The sequence below is a fragment of the Dermacentor albipictus genome, chromosome 5 (genome assembly GCF_038994185.2).
Source record: "Dermacentor albipictus isolate Rhodes 1998 colony chromosome 5, USDA_Dalb.pri_finalv2, whole genome shotgun sequence".
Lineage (NCBI taxonomy): Eukaryota > Metazoa > Arthropoda > Arachnida > Ixodida > Ixodidae > Dermacentor > Dermacentor albipictus.
In genome coordinates, this window is record NC_091825.1 from 23,797,069 (window position 1) to 23,816,650 (window position 19,582).

The 19,582-nt window shown below is 45.9% G+C and overlaps 1 protein-coding gene across 4 annotated transcripts in view; it reads left to right on the plus strand.

The window, feature by feature from the left end:
- The window catches only part of LOC135898303 (solute carrier family 41 member 1-like), a 458,169-nt gene that overhangs the window by 175,345 nt on the left and 263,242 nt on the right, over positions 1 to 19,582 (plus strand). For 2 of the 4 annotated variants that reach the window (XM_065427174.1, XM_065427175.1), the window contains exon 1: positions 16,155 to 16,405. The exons of the other annotated variants lie outside the window; for them this stretch is intronic. In XM_065427174.1, coding sequence (XP_065283246.1) covers positions 16,170 to 16,405 — 236 coding nt within the window. In that variant the 5' untranslated portion in view covers positions 16,155 to 16,169. Of the gene's footprint in view, positions 1 to 16,154; positions 16,406 to 19,582 lie in introns of those variants that run through there. 4 annotated transcript variants of the gene reach the window in all.

A 19,582-nucleotide genomic window follows, 5' to 3' on the forward strand; every position in this document is an offset into this window, starting at 1 on the left:
CCAGCGCTAACCTTCCCAGATGCTATCCTGTGTTTAAAATTTCATATATTGCCGGGTTTGGAAGTCAACCAAGATTGGTGGTTGGCTTTGGGAGCCAACGCAAAAACCACAAATGAGGCAGCGCCTAGATTGAGGCAAGGCCAGAGGCAGCGCCTGGGTTGCGCCTAGTTTCATGTCGGAGAACCACAGTGCAACATTAGTTTTGAAGAAAGACGCAGGAATATGGATCATAAGAAATAGGCGCCTAAAGTAGCTATCACTCGCACTAATAGAAATTGGCCTTTCAGGTACCATTTTTCATCAATCAAACTTCACTAGATGTGGCATTCTCGGCTTCAGCAAAGGTGTGTAAAATTAATATCAAACACTATTTGAATGACGATCCCACATAGCTTTATATAGTTTTTTTCTGATCTTTTCTCTGCACATTCAGGTATTGCATTGATGTCAAGTCATAGTTGTTTTCTATGTACAAAACCAATGAATCTTCTGTTATTCTACATCAAGTTGTGTATTTCGCTTAAGCGCGTATTTTGCTGTTATATGTGAAGTGAATGTGTGCGCTGCTGTTTGTAACAGGGACCCAAAGCCCAGTCAGGCCTGCCGCCTTCGCTTCCCGTTTCGTTTGAAAGACATAAAGGTCAACTCAAATCAAAAGTGAACAAGAATCTGTAGCTAAAATGCGTGCACACAGACTGGAGGAAAAGGTCAAGAAAGTTGGCAACCAAGTACACGGTGATTGAAAGTGCGGATAGACGACCAGGAAGAATAAGAAAGAAAGCGAGAGTAACAGATACAGCGAAATGGATGCACAGAATGGGAACGAAAGATACCATGGAGATTTCAAAGAATGAGAAAAAAGCAACAAGAAAGAGAACTCTGTACGATAACACGTAGGGTAGTGTCTCGCTAGTTGAGGCTCGAGCTGGTTGTTTCCTAAGGACAGAAACGTACCGCAGAAAATATTCGCAATTAGATGAAGGATGTGTATGCTGCCGAAGAAATCCGGAGCATATGCTAATGGTATGCGAAGGAATTATTCCAACGAGACCAGAACGCAACGTACACCTTCTAGAAGCGCCTTGATTTAAAATGGACGGAAGCATCAATTAAATGGTCAGAAATCGATATAAAGAAGAGACGTTTAGATTATTGGCGTAAAAAAAGCTGGGAATCGATTGACATGATCAGATCATATACCGGCATACGTAGCAGTAGAAGGCAGATACAGAAGTTTTGAGGAAAAAGAAACTGATTAAGGAGATGTATAAGAAATTGCTAGGATACAAAGCATGTATATAATACCCCTGATTAAATGAAACAGGCTAGGTGATCTTTTGCCGATTTGCCACCGCCTGGTTTCAAAGGGGAAGCCAATTAAACCATCATCATCGTCATTACTTTCTGTTCACAGATGGCATGAGGCGAGCGCGTCCATGGATACCATATATGGAAACACCTATACTTCTTTCTTCTTCTAAACAACTTTCCATATATGGAAACACTGCATGAGCCAAGGTCTGTCTGCGGCGCCTGCTGTGAATCGCGCCTATGCGTCACCCCCGCGCTGCTTCTCGTGATCCCTCGATTAGCGAGGCAGTCGCGCCAAACCTTGCTCCGTTTGCAATGTGCCACACGAGACGGTCTGTCCGCGCCAAAAATGTAAACACGTATGGAGCTGCGCTGAAACTTCGCGTCCGGGAGTATCGTAATCGCCGGTGAATATTTTCATTTTCTTTTTATTGCCGATCAATCATTAAAGATCGCGTAATGATGGAAAGAAATTACATAACAGCACATGTTTTTATTTCATGCAAGTAGTGCCGTAGGGACCATACGTCAAGATTAATATCTGGGCTAGTAGGCGCGGATATATTATACAAAAAGATCACATGAAAATCTGTACCTGTAACCTGTACCTGAAAGACAACGCGAGCACGTAGATCTTGTCCGTGCCATTTGTTAAGATAAATAATGAACTTCGCAAATGCGAAGATAATGATCCAGAAGTCAATGGCTTGTCGAACTATATACATATATCACTTATACAAAGGATGGTCCACCAGCCGAATCGTCACTGCAACATACTGCGCTTATTTACCGGACGTCGTAATTTTTTTTCTTCGTTTCACACACACATATATATATATATATATATATATATATATATATATATATATATATATATATATATATTACACGAGAAGGAAGGGGGTTAACCGAGGGGCTCGATTTTTATTAGCCATATTATAAGAGTGAGTGAGCGAGTGCATAAACTTTATTGTAGGTCCGGCGAGGACGCGAACTCGTCGCGCACCCGGCTAGTCCCACGTCGGGACCGGCAGGTCTAGCCCACCGGCCCGGTCGCGGGCACGCCGGACGGCCAGGTTTTGCTTTTGTAGAGCGGGGCTACGCAAAAGCGAGTCCCACTCCTCCTTGATGAACTTGGGGTATGTCGACCTGCACTTCCAGAGCATGTGAGGTAGAGTGGAGGTCTGGCCGCAGGACGGGCAGGCGTCGTCGCGATACACGTCGGGCTAAGCCTCATAGAGCGCGGACAGACACGGATATGTGCTGGTCTGTAGGAGCCTAAGCGAAATGGCTTGCGCCCTATTCAACTTGGGTTGGGGGGGTGGAAAGACCCTTCTGTACATGTAGAAATATTTAATAATCTCGTTGTGAGTAGCGGGAGCGTCCCTGTGACCGTAGATAGGAGGAGAGTCAGTGCTTCTTATAGAGAAAGTGCGGTCGGTGAGGTCACGCTCAGCCTCATGGGCAGACTCATTGAGGTTCGGGGGAGCACCCTCGACCAATCCTACGTGAGCGGGAAACCAGTAAATTGAATGGTTTGTTAGAGCATGTGGACTCGAGCCGCTAAGAAGACGAAGAGCTTCCTTGTCGATGCAACCCTTTTGAAAAGCCCTAACTGCCATTTTGGAATCACTATAGATTTCGGACCCACGACCGCCTAGCAGGGCGAGGGCGATGGCGACTTGCTCAGCGACTCCGGGGTCTGAAGTGCGAATCGAGGCGCTATTGGAAATGTTTCCGCTCGAGTCGACCACAACGACGGCAAAGGTCTTCCCGTCACTGTACTCCGCAGCGTCGACGAAGCTTGCGCTAATGTCGTGTCGCGTGATCTGTTTGAGGATGGCTGCTGCTCTGGCCTTGCGTCTGCCTTCGTTGTGGACGGGTTGGACGTTTCGGGGCATAGGGGCCACTACGAACTTGTCTCGAATGCACCTAGGGATCGGGGTACTGGCCATCGAGAATTCCGCAGGGTGGTAACCCAGCTCTTCGAGGATAGTTTACCTGCCTCTGTGGTGGTCAGGCGACTGAGTTGCGTGCGTTCTTGGGTTTCGCCAATCTCCTCGGCGATGTTGTGCACCCCCAGCTTCAAGAGATCAACGGTATGGGTCCTGATGGGTAGCCCGAGAGCCCTCTTGACTATTTTGCGGATAAGAACATTGAGCTTGTCTCGCTCCACTCTGAGCCAGTTGTGCGTAGAAATCGTGTACGTTAGGTGGCAGAGTACGAAGGCATTGATCAGCCTGAGAAGATTGCTTTCCTTCATGCCTCGATGCCGGTTTGCGATTCTGCGAACTAGGCGGAAAGCGTTGTCCGTCTTTGCGATAATCTTGCGGAGAGCAGTTCCGTTTAGCCGCTGAATTCGACAAACATCCCCAGGACCCGAATAACGTCCGCCCTGGGTATCACCCTCCGTCACAAGTGCGAAGTCTGATGATGCTTTCAGAGGCCGTCTGCCAGCCCAATGACACTTTGCTTAATCTCGCTGACTTGTGCAGACAACGCTCCCGATTCACATGTTTGTTTGAGTACTGCCCTGAGTTTGGAGGACGTCGTAGTACCGTCTACCGGAGCTGGGATTGGAGTCTCGGTGGCCGTGACTGACGCACCGTTACCCGACACATTCGAAACGAGTTTCCTGATCTCTGCCAATTCGCTAACTAATGTCTTGTTCGTGTTCTTGAGGTCGTCGTTTTCTTTGTGTAAGCGAATGTCTTCCGCGTCTCCAGCTTGCTCTGTAGGCGGGTTGCTACGAGATGTCGGAGCAGGCTGGGTATTGGCGCCGGGCTTGGGTCGTACCAGATCAGCCCAAAGAAGGGTCGGCTGCTTTCCGCAACGTGTGGAGGCGGGCTGAGGCCCGGATGCTGGCTGGGTTATGGAACCAGGGAGGCCCCTGGAACCGGATCTGGACCTGGATCTGGATCGCAACAGAGATCTTGACCTCGACCTGGCCCTGGAGACGGAGCGGCTCCTGGTGCGACCGCTGGAGCTGCCACGAGACCTGGATCTACCCCTGGACCGGGAGCGGCTGCGACCGTATTGGCGTTCAGGCGATGCTTGCCGGCATTGATTCGCGTTCTCCATGGGCGGCAAATGTTCGGTGTTGGGGGCGCGGGAGCGTTGCCCCCGTCTGCGCCTGAACAGATATGGCGTCTGAAATCGTCACTTGCACTCCTTGGCGGCCGTAAGGTGGTCGCCTCCGCACAGCTTGCATTTGGGATCGCACCTATGCTGAGCGTCGGGGTTTGCTTCTCCGCATCCTCTGCAGATGGCGTCGTTGGGCGAAGGGCAGACGTCGGAGCGGTGCCCTACCCTCCCGCAGCTGTAACACACGTCCATTTGCTTGCGAAATAAAGTGCACCTGACGATAGTGCCGCCGTAGGAGACAAAATTTGGCATCCGGTACCCCTCTAACAGGACCACCGCGGTGCCGGTGTTCTTGATTCTTCTGGCTCCCAGCGCCGTGAGATTTCTCGGGTTTCTGAGTTTTTGTCGATCGCCGCGGGCCCGTCGGTAAGGGAGACGCCACGGATGACGCCCTTGCACGTGCAGTGGGGGGCGGCCTCGTAAGCGCTCACCTCGAAACGTCGGCCGGCAACGGAGATGCCGACGTAGCGTGCAGCGTTGTCCCTGTTTGGTGTGCTTATCACCATTATGCTTTGTTAAAAGTTGGGACACATCGTGTCGGTGTCCCGCGACGCCGAATCGAGCCCGGCAGCCCGTCATATGGCGTCGGCGACTGCGGTAGGCCCACACTTGCTAATACACAGGCCTCCCCTGGGCCGCACGACGATCTTTGCCTCTTCCTTGGGCTTCGGAGGCATCCTGGCCCCTCGAATGATCTTGCTTTTATTGCCTGCGCGGTCGGCGCTACGCTGAGCGTTGAAACCGGTGTTATGCTGAACGTCGGCCGCACTGGCATTGGCCGCGTTTCTCTTGTTCATTGAAGAACGTCTGGCGGCAACGAGCTGCCAACCGGATTCTTTAGTGAAGTCCTCGGGGGATAAAAACTCCCCTTCCACCTCACACTCCATTACAAAGTCCGTGGAAAAGCCTACGACGAGAAGAGGTGGGCGAGAGATGCCTCGCCTCGCGACCCCAACACGGTTAGGCACAGCACACGGTCACGGCGTAGTCAGAAGAAAAACGGCAAGAAATGTCACAAACGTCCACCCACCCACAAAAGTCGGGTATCGGCGTGTTCCTCTTCACTTCACGGATCGGAAAATGTGGAGAGTTCAGGGGTACACACTCGAAAAACATCCGAAAATGTTGGCAAAAAGCTGGAGCTGAGCGAACCAGGTCAGATGTGGCTCTAACCCACGGTTGACATCCAGTCATATTATAAGAAGCCAACAAACACTGACACCAAGGACAGCAAAGGGGAAATTACTTGTGCTTAATATATTAAATGAAGAAACGATAAATTAACGGAAATTAAAGTGGATGAAAAAAGAACCTGCCGCAGGTATGAACCGAACCCACAACCTTCGCATTTCGCGTGCGATGCTCTACCAATTGAGCTACCGCAGCGCCATTTTCCCATCCACTTTGTTGGGTACTTATGTGCCCTAGTAGAGCCCTGGGAGTGTTAGCCAGTGCCACCACTCGCAACCTTGGCACAGACCTTGTCCTTGGTGTTAGTGTTTCTTGGCTTCTTATAATATCACTATATATATATATATATATATATATATATATATATATATATATACATATATATATATATATAGGAAACACAGGGACTTAACCAATGATTGAGCAAGATTTCAATGCACCGTTGGTATTAGCGCAGCAAATCTCCTCAAGCTTTTAAGATGTACAAGGAATACAGAAATTTTGTAACCAAGAAACATCGCTCGGCTGAGCATCACTGCCTCTTCAATATGTTTAATTCGCCAGAGCAAGGGACAGAAATTTTAGAGGGTGGTGTTCTGTTAACTGGTCGGGCACTGTCAGATACATTTAATAATCTTGTTCTTTATCTTAGTACAGATCTAAAAAGTGAGACAGAAGAAAGGGGAAAGGCAGCGAGGTTAACCAGATCTAAACACTGACGCACATTCAAGATACATCAACTCTTGTACTGATCACATTGTTTTTCTCAAACCTATTTCAGAAAGCGAAGTTATAGCTTACTTTCTGGAGTTAAGCAATAGTAATGCGACTGATGCATCAGGATTCCAAGTAAAACTTGTGAAACACGGAATTTATATCCTAGCTCCTCCTTTAACACACATATTTAGGACCGGATTCTGAAACCCTCCTAACCTTAGACCGTTTCCTTACCTTCCGCAAGGAGCCCTCCATGCTACCTAAACGTTAGGCGCCCTCGGAAGGCCACTGCGAATTCTAAAAGCTTCCTTTCGCCTTCCCTGCGGAAGGAGCGCCTCGCCAAAGGAAGTGTAACATTAGAGGCTTCTGGTTTCGAGATTACCCACAAAAAATGCGAAATATTTGTAATGAGTTGCCGAGACAAAATGCCGGGACTGTTAAAATTGCATTTCTACTTTTATACTGGGGCATAAATTACATTTCTTTGGTTAATAACGTAAAAATGGTTCGAAAATGATGCGCGTGGCAAGAAAGCAATCTCAGTCTAGCAACTATGGCAGCATCTGAGTTCGTTTGGTCAGGCGTCGCTTTTTTTCTTTCTTTGCGTGCGTTTTCTTTCGTGTGTGTGTGTATGTGTATTTGCCATGCCGGGCAAAGCATATTTTACGGAAGAAGAAAAAGACTTGTTCACTGAACTTCTACAAAGGTACAGCAATATGATTGAAAGCAAGAAAACTTCGTCGTCGTATTCCAGTGGATTCTGCCTGTCAGTCAGGCGCCGGGCTGGATTCAAAGGTGGAGGCTTGTACACAGTCCCGTAAAGAAGTTCATTTGCTCGTCGAAGAAACCGTGCGTAGCTTTCGAAGCTATCGTCTTCGGATAAACATTGCAAGGCCGTCATTCTCGCCGCTCGCTTTCCACAAGATCACAGTGAAAAAAATTGGAGGACGCTTAAGCTTCGCCTTCAAGAGTGGGACGCGACAGCGTTCCCGTCGACCCGCCAAGGGGTATAAGACAATGCGCTACGGCACAGCAATCACTTACGATGCGCCCCGCATCGGACTTAGCGCCCACCTATCACGCGGTGAACGTCGAGCAACGCAGCGTTCGGCGCGACAACGAAACGTGCGCCTGAGCGAACGAAACGAACCAAAGAACTCGGTGTCTCGGAGGGGAAACGATCTTTGCCAGCGAAACGTCGTGATCGGCACGGGCAGAGAGATAGATAGTAATCTAAACCGGGAGCCCGGCGAAGCGTCGTCAGGGGAGAGGGAGTCCCGCGACGCGCCTGGCAGCGGTCCCAATGCGCGCGCGGCGCGCCTCCTGTCGGGGCAGCGCCGTACATTGAGAGGAGGGGGTCTTCTGTGTTTGCCGCAAGATGGCTCTGCGTGTGCGGAAAGCGCAAAAGAAATGCAGCGGAAACGCACTTCGCAACTCGTGTAATTGTGACTTCTGTACGTTACATGTTCATAATTACCGATATACACCGCAGTATAACTTTCCACGGCTGGTTTCGAAGGCAACACCGCATTCACTAGAGGCGCGTTTGCACCGCTTGGAAGCATCGAACTCGTGGCTGAGTGGTAGCGTCTCCGTCTCACACTCCGGAGACCTGGGTTCGATTCCCGCCGGGCCAATCTTGGAAGTTGCTTTTTATTTATGAAGCGCCTGCCGTGATTTATCGCTCACGGTCAACGCCGCCGACGCCGACACCCGACGCCGACGACACCGGCTTTTCTGCGACACGAGCTCCTTAACGCTATCGCGTTAAAAAGATATGGCACAAAACGCGGTCCGCGTAACCAAACTCGGCGTCAGTACACGGTGGCTGGCCACCGCGGCCTTGGCTGCGCACGACACCTACCCTAGCCGAGCGTACCGCGTGCAAAGTCATGCGGAGTAGCATACGTTCAGGTAGAGGAGCACGGTTAGGACGCATGAAGGTAGCATGCCGGCTCCCTAAGCGCGGGGAAGCACCAAGGAGGCCCTAACTTAGTGCCCCTTAGTAAGGTACGTTCCAGAATTGACGCCAGGTCGCCTCACAGCGTGTGAGGCATCCTTAGTTAGGAAAAGAGCGTTTCAGAATCCGGGCCTTAACTTATGTTTGCTTACAATTAATTTTAAAAGGAACATACAGATCGCAAAGGTGGCACCAATATATAATATATAAAAAAGAGATAAAATGGCATAGCTTAATAAAGGCCGATATCAATTGTGCGTATTCCCTCTTAAGGCTTAGAAAAGACTATTTTAGAACGTCTGACATATTTTCTTGACCGCCAGAATCTCATGAACCCGGCACAATATGGTTTTCATAAACAAACGATCGACTGAGCTTGCCCTTCCAGAAAACAATCAGTACATACTTGAACATTCTGAATCCCAGAATAGGGTACTTAGCTTGTTTTTGTTATTTAGGAAGGCTATCAACTTTATTAATCATGGCGTTTTATTAAAAAAACTCAAATATTATGATATAATCATCATCATCATTATGACCCTGTTCTATGTCCACTGGGCCAACCGATTCCCACTAGCGCCCACGAATCTCCTAATTTCATCGCTCCATGTAGTCTTCTGCTGTCCTCGGCTTAGTTTCCCTTCTCTTGGTACCCATTCGTAACCCTAATGGTCCAACGGGTATCTAACCGGCGCAATAAATGACCTGCCCAGCTCCATTTTTTTTCTCTTGATGTCAATTAGAATATCCTCTATACCCGTTTGCTCTCTGATCCTAACCACTCTCTTTCTGTCTCTTAACGTTCTGCCTAGCAATCCTCGTTGAATCGTTCTTTACGCGGTCGTTAAGTTGTCCTCAAGTTTCTTTCTCAGTCTCCAAGTCTTTACCCATATGTCAGCACTGGTAAAATGCACTGATTGTACGCCTTCTTTTTCAATGATAATAGTAAGCTTGGATAATGTCTGCTGTATGCGATCGAACCCATTTTTATACTTCTATGAATTTACTTCTCATCATCAGGGTTCCCTGTGATTAATTGATCTAGGTAAACGTACTCCTTCACAGACTCTAGAGGCTCACAGGCGATCCTGAACTCTTGTTCCTTTGCCCGGCTATTCATCATTCTCATTCTCTTCTGCATAATAATCATCAACCACACTCTTACACTCTCTGTTAAGGTGCTCAATAATTTGTTGTAAATAGTCTGCATTGTTGCTGAATAGAACAATGCAATCGGCAAACCATAGGTTGCTGAGATATTCGCCGTCACTCATAGCTATTAAGCCTTCCATTTTAATAGCTTGAATACTTCTTCCGAGTACGCAGTGAATAGCATTGCAGAGATTCTGTCTCCCTGTCTGACCCCTTTCTTTATAGGTATCTTCGTGCTTTTCTTGTGTAGAATTAGGGTAGCTGTAGAACCTCTGTAGCTATTTTCTAAGGCATTTACGTAAGTGTTCTGCAGTCCTTGATTACGCAATGCCTCTATGACTACTGGTATCTCTACTGAATCAAATGCTTTTTCGTAATCAATGAAATCCATATAAAGAAGCTTATTGTACTCTGCGGACTTCTCGATAACCTGACTAATGACATGGATCTGCTCCATTGTAGAATATCCCTTCCTGAAGCCAACCTGCTCCATTGGTTGACTAAAATCCAATGTTGCCCTTATTTTAATGGAGATTATTTTGGTAAATATTTCATATGATACTGAGTGTAAGCTAATGCGCCTGTAATTTTTCAATTCTTTAACGTCTCCTTTTTTGTGGATTAGTATATTGCTTGCATTCTTCCAGATCCCCGGGGTCCTTGCAGACGACAGACGCTTCGTATAAAGAGCCGCCAGTTTTCCAAGCATTATGTCTCCTCCATCTTTGATTAAGTCGACTGTTATTCCATCTTCTCCTGCCACTCTTCTTCATTTCATGTCTTGCAAGGCCCTTCTGACCTCATCGCTAGTTATAGGAGGAGTTTCTATATCCTTTCCATTACTGTTTCTAAAGGAGGTATCCTGACTGCTATTGATATTGTACAGGTCAATATAGAATCCTTCCGCTTCTTTTACTATAATTTCGAGACTGCTGATGATATTACCCTGCTTATCCTTCAGAGCACGTATATCGTTGCACTTTACCCTACCAATCACTTCTATATCCTGCATTATGCTGGGATCAGCAGAAAATATGAAGTCAATTTTATTTTTTGTTTCACTATTAGGGCTTTTCGTGGTCCACTTTCTGTTGCTACGCTTATGTCCTAAGCCAATTTTATCTCTCAGTGATTTCAGCCTCTCAGTTTTTCAGTCTTTCTCACGTAATAATTTCGAATATAACTTATTTTTGCCTTGTTGATCACTTATGACACTTTCGCCAATTCTATCTTATATTTTGAGTTGGACGCTTTCATTCTTTGTCGTTTCTTTATTAGGTCCTTTGTTACTTAGGAGAGTTTGCCTACTGGTTGCCTTGGTGCCTTGCCTCCCATTTCAGTTGCTGCTTCTCAAGGGCGCTTAGTTACGCTGGCATTCATTAGCTCTGGGTTATCGTCACCTCTCTTTTCTAAGGTTGCATATTTGTGTGCAAGTACCAGCTTGAATTTGTATGCTTTTACCCTTACTGCCTCTTGGTGCAGCTGTTTCTTTTTGACCAATTTTACTCTTTCTATCTTCCAATTGAAGTGAATCCTAGCCCTCACTAACCTATGATCACTGCACTTTCCCCTCCCTATCACTTCTACATCCTGCGCTATGCTCGAATCAGCAGCAGGTATGAAGTCAATTTCATTTCATTATTCACCATTAGGGCTTTTCCAGGTCCACTTTCTGTTGCTACTCTTCTTCAAAAAGTCGTTCATTATTCGTAGCTTATTCATTTCTGCGATTGCTGCCAGCATCTCTCGTCTAGTGTTCCTGGAATCGACGCCAAAGTTGCCAATTGCTTGTTCACCAGCCTGCTTTTTTTCTACTTTTGCATTGAAGTAGCCCATTACTACAGTATACTGAGTTTGCACTTTTCTCATCGCTAATTGAACATCATAAAACTGATCTACTTCTTCATCATCGTGACTGGATGTTGGAGCGTAGGCGTGTACTACCTTTAATCTGTACCTCGTATTAAGTTTGATTACGACTACAGACACCGTCTCATTAATGATGTAGAATTCGTCAATGTTGTCCGATATGTCCTTGTGGGTTGGGAATCATACCCCGTATTGACTCTTATTTAGGCGACCTCAAGAGCAAAGGAAATATGTCCGTTATTCAGCAATGTATAAGCCTCACCAGTTCTTCTAATTTTACCAAGGCCGATGATGTCCCAAACAATGTCAGGTAGTTCCTCAAAGAGTCCTGCTAAGCTAGCCTCACTCGAGAGTGTTCACGTGTTAAACGTTGCAAGGGTCAGTTTCCATTGGCGGCCTGTCCGAATTCAGATATTCTTAACACCCTCTGCTACGTTACAGGTCTAAAGGGGAGGGGCATGTTCTTTAATTTATTATTATTATTTTCAAAATAGATCACAATGTGTAGACATTGCAGGTGAAAGTTCAGAATAAAAGAAGATAACGTCTAGCCTTCCTCGGGGTATCGCGGGTACTTTCTTTTTACACGTTACATAATTGACATAAATAATGTAACTACGGCTGCTAAGTACATAATATACACGGACGACACGAGTTTGTTTATTGCCGGCAAATCAGGTGCTGGCTTAGTATTAAGAGCTAATAATGCACTATATCATAGAAATGACTAGGCAACTCAATCACCTAAAACTTAACGTGCATAAAACCAAAGCCATCCTCTTCCGTCCAGGCAAGAAATCTGTCAAGCTCTTTCAGATTTAGCTAAATGGTAGTGAGAAAGTTCTAGTGCCATCTGTAAATACGCTTGTAGTATTCTTTGGCGAGCACATGAGTTGGGATGTTAAGTGTATTGTCGAGAAGTAAATTGTCTAGAATCGGGGGCATAGTGGGTCGCCACTCGTTTAATTTGCCTATATCAGTTAGCATGCTGCTCATGTTCCTAGAGGCGGGCAGCGCAACCCGGACGAAAGACAAATGGAAGTACACGATACGAGCGCTCGTATCGTGTACTCACTTTTGTCTTTCCTCCGGGTTGCGCTGCCCAACACTAGGAACATATTCAATCACCAACTCACCCAGCTTGCCGTGTTAATTCAGCATGTTGCTATATAATGCCCTCTTCCTCCCCTAAATTAACTATCAACTTTTCGTCTGGGTAACTACAACAAGCGAAAACCTGAACAGAATTACACGTTTCCGAAAAACGAATAGTCCGCCTAATAACTAAAGCTCCTTTCCTTGCGCACACAGCGGGCCTTATTCAGAAGCATAATCTAACTCCGGTTCGTTCAATGCACCGTTATAAGCTATGCAGACAGTACAAACTCGCAATAGCAAATAAGGCTGGCGTATTAAGTTAGCCAAGCTAGTAGAAAACATAACCGCACATAATACACGAAGACTGGAATAGTGGAACGTTTTGAGATGTCGCACAACTTATGGTAAACAGAGTTTGCAGTTATTATTGCCCAGAATATTGAACACCATGCACAATAAGAAAAACGTTGACTCGACTAATACTTCATTAAGCCAAATAAAGCATATATATAAATAAGAGCCCACTGGCAGTGCATTTATGTTGACCTGTAATATAATTCTGTTTTATGTGCGTTGAATTTTTTTTTAGGTATTCTTTTAGGTACTTTTTATGTGTCTGTTACGACCTCATGTGTGATTCGAAGTTCTTTCTTTTATTGTTTCCTTATTTTTAAGTAGATGTCTAAATTCTAAAGCCTGCAAGATGAAAGGTTGTTACATTACATTATCTGTCGTATAGTAATTGCACTGTTAACCAGTTGTCCGTGTGCTGCTGAGTGTTGAGGAGGCCAAGTCTCCTCACGCTGTCCTAAAGTGTTTTTTTTTTCTTGGTCACCCGTAGCATTGCTCTTGTTGGTATTTGCTGCAAATTAATTTAAAATAAAATTCAATAAATGCCAGGGCTGCACATTTCAGCTTCACTTGTTAACCATCTGTACAGACTGCTTGGGCGGTAGTTTTTCTTTTAATGGGCCAACTAATCATCATCATTCATCATCAGTCTGTTTTTCTGTGTGTACACCGCAGGAAAGAGGACCCTCCATACGCTCTCGAATTATCCCTGTCTTGCGCTAGCCGATTCAATCTTACGTCTGCAAATTTCCTAATGTAATCACGCCACCTATTTCTACTGTCCTAGGCTGTGGTTCCCTTCCCTTGGTACCCATTCTGTCACTCTACTCGTCCACTGGTTATCTGCCGTACGCATTACGTGGGCCCTTTTTAGTTATCCTAATGTCACCTGGAGTATAAGGCTATGCTTGTTCGCTCTCATCCTGCCTCCTAACCTTACGCCTACTATTTTTCGTTATCGCTCTTTGCACGGTCCCTATTTCTCCAGCTTCTTTCTTAACCTACATGTTTTTGCTCCATATATTAGCACCGGTAAAACGCAATGGTTGCGATATGACGCGCGCCTAGGCGACAAGGCGTCACACCTAGGCATGCGCCGTGGCAGCGGCGCCAACGTTGTCACTCGGCGGTTGTGCTTAAAAGCACCGGCATTCAAGCTGGCGCGCGTTTTCATTCCTGCAACATAGAACCGGGCAGTTCACCCGCCGTTGTTAAGTTTATGGCTAAATAAAGCCGCATTGTTTTGCTCAACCATTGCGCTGTCCTTCCGTCAGACACGACAGGTTTGCGCTTTTTTTTTCGATGGCAGTGGTAGGCTCTCAGTAAGGATTTCGTAATGTCTGCCGTATGATGATAATGATCATCATCATCATCAGCCTGGTTACGCCCACTGCAGGGCAAAGACCTCTCCCATACTTCTCCAGCTACCCCGGTTATGTGCTAATTGTGGCCTTGTTGTCCCTGTAAACTTACTAATTTCACCCGTCCACCTAACTTTCACTTCAATGCACTTCAAGCAGTCTTTATTCTTCTGTGAATTTCCTTCTCATGATAGGGGTCCCCTGTGAGTAATTCCCCTTGCGAAACGTACTCCTGCACAGACTCTAGGACTGACCGGCAATCGGGAATTCTTGTTTCATTGCCAGGCTATTAATATTACCTTTCTCTTCTGCATATTGATATTCAACGCTATGCTTGCACTTAAACCTAATCCTAATCAAACGCCTAAGTATATCGCCTGTGCTAAAGCGTTGAACTGCTTCCAACTTGCTACAACAGAAATGTACCCATCAAGTACCGCGCTGTCAAAAAAGCACGCCAAAATGGCAATGTGCGTCGCGCGCGGAAATTTGGTTAAGCTCAATGCGTCAGTCAAAGCACGAAGAAATAGAACAGTAGCGATACTCTCGTCCTCAAGAGCAAACTCTCTTGACTGCGCGAATCAACAATGCTGCCGCAAGTAATTGCAAGCACTAAGGAAAACGGCAAACTTTCGCATTCCGACGTTCTTGATTTTGTGGGCGGTGGTTATTCATGCTTACTCCGTTCGTTTTAATATCATTTACCACGGAAACTGTAGAACTCGACAGGTGGCTGGAGGCACCGAGTGCTTTATTTTTCTTGTTTTTTTTTACTGTTGTGGCATTTCACTACGCAACTGCACTGGCACCGGGCACCTCGGTTACGCGTCTTCCGGACAATCGCGAAACAACGGCTACGCGAGGCGTGATTTAACAAAGTCCGCCGTCTTCGCGAGCACCTCCCGGTGCCGGCGGCCTGACCTACCGCGACGCCGTTCTCTGCCAGGGGAAGGAGTAGCGCTCGCGTCTGTCGGCACACTTCATGTTCGGGCCCTAAAGAGACCGTGAAGCAATCGGGGCTGTTCCCATGTCTACATTTACTACGACATAACCCTGTATATCACCCTTACCGAGATTGGGAAAACTGAGGGCAACACGGGGAGAGTATAGGCAGTAAAAACGCGCGGCTGGCTGCCCTGTGGGGGGGGGGGGGGGGGGGGCAAGGGAACTAAAGGATATCAGCCTTAAGTAACTATTACGATAACAGATCGCAGCGCAGATCCATTGAGTAATGATGACCGTAAGAAAAAACTCGTCTAATCAAATCCATTAGTCAAGAAAGCAAGTTGGTTGTCCAACATGTCTCCATGTCCCGATCACTCATGTTGAGAATGTTGTCCTTGCAAAACGTGTTCTAATGTCTCGCAGAGCGTCTCGTGGTAAGCCGTAGCAGCCTGTGACGGAGTGCCTAGCTCGGGTGAAAGACGTGCATAAGGAGTTCTAGGAAGTCATCTGGGCACACTCTAAGGGACAACGGAGAAAAAGAAAAAGTCCGCGGGCGTGTGCCTCGATGCCGTCGCGCATTGCCGTACGACGTGCGTGTCGCATACTTTCCCCACCTCCTCTCCTGCGCCGGGGCACCGTGCCGCAACAGCGCACATATGTGCTGCGAGCATGAATTCATAAAAAGAAAACGTACGCAGTCGGCATGATACGCTGAGCTGTCTTGTCGTTCCGCGCAGAATGCATCTCGCCGGCCTTTATTCTCCATCATATTTTTTTTTCTCGTTCGTTCATTGAGCTTACCTCTTGTTAGCACATCTGCAGCAAAACGCGAAAGAGTGAAATCAAGGGCAGCTGGAAAGCGAAGCAGCAAAAAGGAGGAGAGCGCATTTCACTCCACGTCTCGGTCCTATCGGTCGTGACAACAGCGACTGGCAGGCCAGACGGTGTTGGGCGCTCGATCGACGCTCCTACAGGCTTCCCCCCCCCCCCCCCCCCACAGCGAGGGCTGCTCGGAATCGGCCGCGTGAGAGTCGGCATCTATACAGAGTGCGCGTTTTTGAACACGTGAGATGACGCCCGGACCTTCTAACGCAAAAGAGAACGCTGGTGGAAGATTGACGCCGAATGAACCTCTCTCGGATTCCAAGGTGGGGTCTCCTGCGTCAGACAGTATTCCTACGGACGAAGTGAAAATTTGTGATGGATCTGATGTCCTAAGCCATGGGTCTGAAGAGGGAAACGACACATCGCCTGCTTCCAGACACCCTGGGCTGCAGGAGAACGATCTAGTGGGAACGAGGACGCCGTAAGTTCATCTGCTTCCTAATGTGCCTTGGCAACAATATACCGGCGCGCCCTGCTGTCTATCTTCCAACGAGCCAATTTGAAGCTGTTGAGGACATAAGACGTTTTGCTAAAAGGCAGCGTCAAAGAAAGAAAAAACGAGAGCAGTGTTGCTCGTGATTTTCTTCTTCAAAATGACCTCAATGATTCACTGTCAATGTATGCAGACAAGCAATGCTCAAGTTCGATAGCGTCTCTGATTTCTTTTGAAGCCTTACACTTGACTGATTAAGTGTATGAGGCTCCATTTCACATTTAGAAACCCGGGCAAGACGGATTTCTCATGAACTTGAATATGTGTCGAGATCTTCAGAACTCGCTATGTACTTGGCACATGAGATAAAGTCAGTGTAGAGGGGCTGTCATATGGGTGCAACCTCCTCGTATCGACATACAGCACTCAATCACAGTTGTGTACACCACTACAATAAATCGCTAAACGCGTTTAGTAATACCACTGGCACTTATATGAACGTTTACAGAAAGGGATAGTGTTGTAAGTAGAAATGTAAGCGATTGAAAAAGAACATTCATAATTACGGGGGAAAGCAGGTTCTCTTCGTTGTTTTAAACCAGTGAGAAAAAGAAAAAAATAACAGAGGTTCCCCGCAGAATCGTTCTGCTACGATGCGGCTCCTTTCGACGTCCGAAAATTCGGGTAAAAAGGAGGAGTCTGGGAGTCTGCGACGCACCTGGATCCATCCACGTGGTGGCAAGAACCTTGCTTCTACCAGCCGTTGAACTCCTTCGTCTGTGGCGTACTGCAGGTTGCCCTTTCTTCTGCGGCATGTGAAAGATACTGGTCCGAGTTTCGAAGTATGCACAGCAAGCTAAGCAACAGGCTCGCGTACAAGAACTTGTGCTCGTGAACTCAAACCTCAATGTCCGGAAGGCCTTCTCCGCTTCACAGCGAAGCGTTGATGCCTCAAACGGAAATGAATCGCACACAGGTTGGCACAAATGTCGGCCTTGACGCTTTGATGTGAAATCAATGCGTTGACGTAAAATCGTGCCTATATTTTGAACCAGGAAGCTCTGCACGGACTTTTGTGATGCAATAATGCAACATTTATATTCTTTTCAGTGTTAGACAAATAAATGTGCCTGCTTTTTCAAAGCTCTGTGCCACCATAATCTTTTTTTTTCAATTCCTAGCATTTCTTCAAAAAAAATCTTGAAACAAGCCAAATTTTTCGTGCCCCTATGTAAGTCATGACATTTTACATCTCTAGTTGCAATAGATGTTAGCATTCAAGGAACAGGAAGTAGAACATCAATAACAATCAGAAAGGTTGTGAACAGATTACCAGAACTTCACCAGAAAAGAGACGCAGCATGTTGTATAATTTTCCTGGAAAGGCAAATGAAGCATAGAATATAACTCTGCCAACATTCTTTCCTTATAAGAGTTCTTAGACTTACTAACATTTCGCTTACATACCACTAGGTATATACAATCGCAGCTTCCCAGAAAGCCTCCGAGCTTGAGAAGTGCGAGTTTCTAAAGAGTAATTGTTCAATGGCCCAATTGCTTCTTAGGCTTTAAGGGTTCTCTATACAGGCTTCTTTAGATTTGTCATTAGGCAGGGTTTGTTTTATATTTTCGGCATTATGGAAGAGTTCTGTATATCATGATCCGAATTGCCGAATTCGCAACGAAATGTTTCAACTTGACAACTTTCTTGCAAGAAGTCTTTTGTATAAGTACCAATCGTAAATGGTAAAAAAGAGTTCCTAAGCACCTGCTGAATGCCATTTGAGAGTAAAATTCAAGAATGAGATGAACGTAGGAGACCATTATTCAACTATATTCCACTAAACCTGGCACGTGTTACTATTTGAAAATGTAACATATATCCATCCTACTAGAAGTGTGGATTCTTTATTTACATATTTAATTGTTCCTAAAGAGCCCTCAATTATGGTATTTCCACTTAGAAATTGTTAGGTTTTTTTTCAAGACTCCGACTCTATCTCTAGATATTTTCGTACTTCCCTCCAATTTCCGTTCTATATGTGGAAAAATGCATGCCAAAAATAAGTACAAGGATTTAAACATCAGATTCCTGTGCCGAAATTACAGTATTATTATTAGGCATATTTAGTGGCAGACTACGAAATAATTTTGACCACAGGAGATTTTTTAGCGCGCGTCCTATTCTAAGTATTACTATTATTAGACACATGGCAGATAGCATAACTCACGCGAAATGAATATTCAGTCGCTTCTGGCGTCTGGTAGATCTTATTTGATCGATAAAACCCGTTCTAGATGCAGAAGAACATGTGCAATAACGAATATGTAAGAATGAGATGCTTTCGGTTTATTGTGGGGGTGTTCTCCCCGTTTTGCTGCTGGTCGAACCGCTGCCATGGCATTGGAATTACACCTCGACTAAACTCGTGGTAGAAAAATATTTGAAAGCGATACTAGTAATGACAGTCTACGGCAGCATCTCTATGTAGCTTGAACAATGTATACAAACAATGGCATTAATCACCACAAAACTGAGAGCCCAAAGAAATATTTGAGTTGGAGGCAGCATTTGGAACAATTGGCGTATTCAGTTAGCCTATCTTTTGTATCTTGCTTCAGCCTGAGAAAAGTATTATTCGTGTTCGCAGAGTACTGAAACAGGCAAAAAGGTGCGTCTTTTACTGGTCTGGGTAAAAAAAAAAAGTTGTGGGATCTTGTATCCTCAAAGAAGACTTGCCTTTTAATAAATTGGTAGTTTATAAGTTCCGACTCTGAACTAAACAATTTCTAAGTAATGCTTCACAAAAACCATACATCTCATGCGTCATCCGCACATTGCCTCTAACATGGAGAACGTAATTGACAGCGCCCTTTTTATCGCGTAATATTGTGCCCATATGTTGATTGCAAGCGGGTTCAATGAAGTGCCCAATTATGTTCAGTGTTCCTTGCGATATATTTATAGGTTCCGTCGTTCAATTTACATCCCTGCACTTCTTTCTGCATCGAAGCTGTATGGTAGTAATGCCGTGCTTTCCGGGTACTTTACTGACCTTAACTTCTCAAACGCGCCTATAGATAGAAGACAAACAAGACTGTATTACAATTAACTGCTACTGGGGAGGCAGTATCATAAATTCGTGCAAATAAACTGAGCCCGAT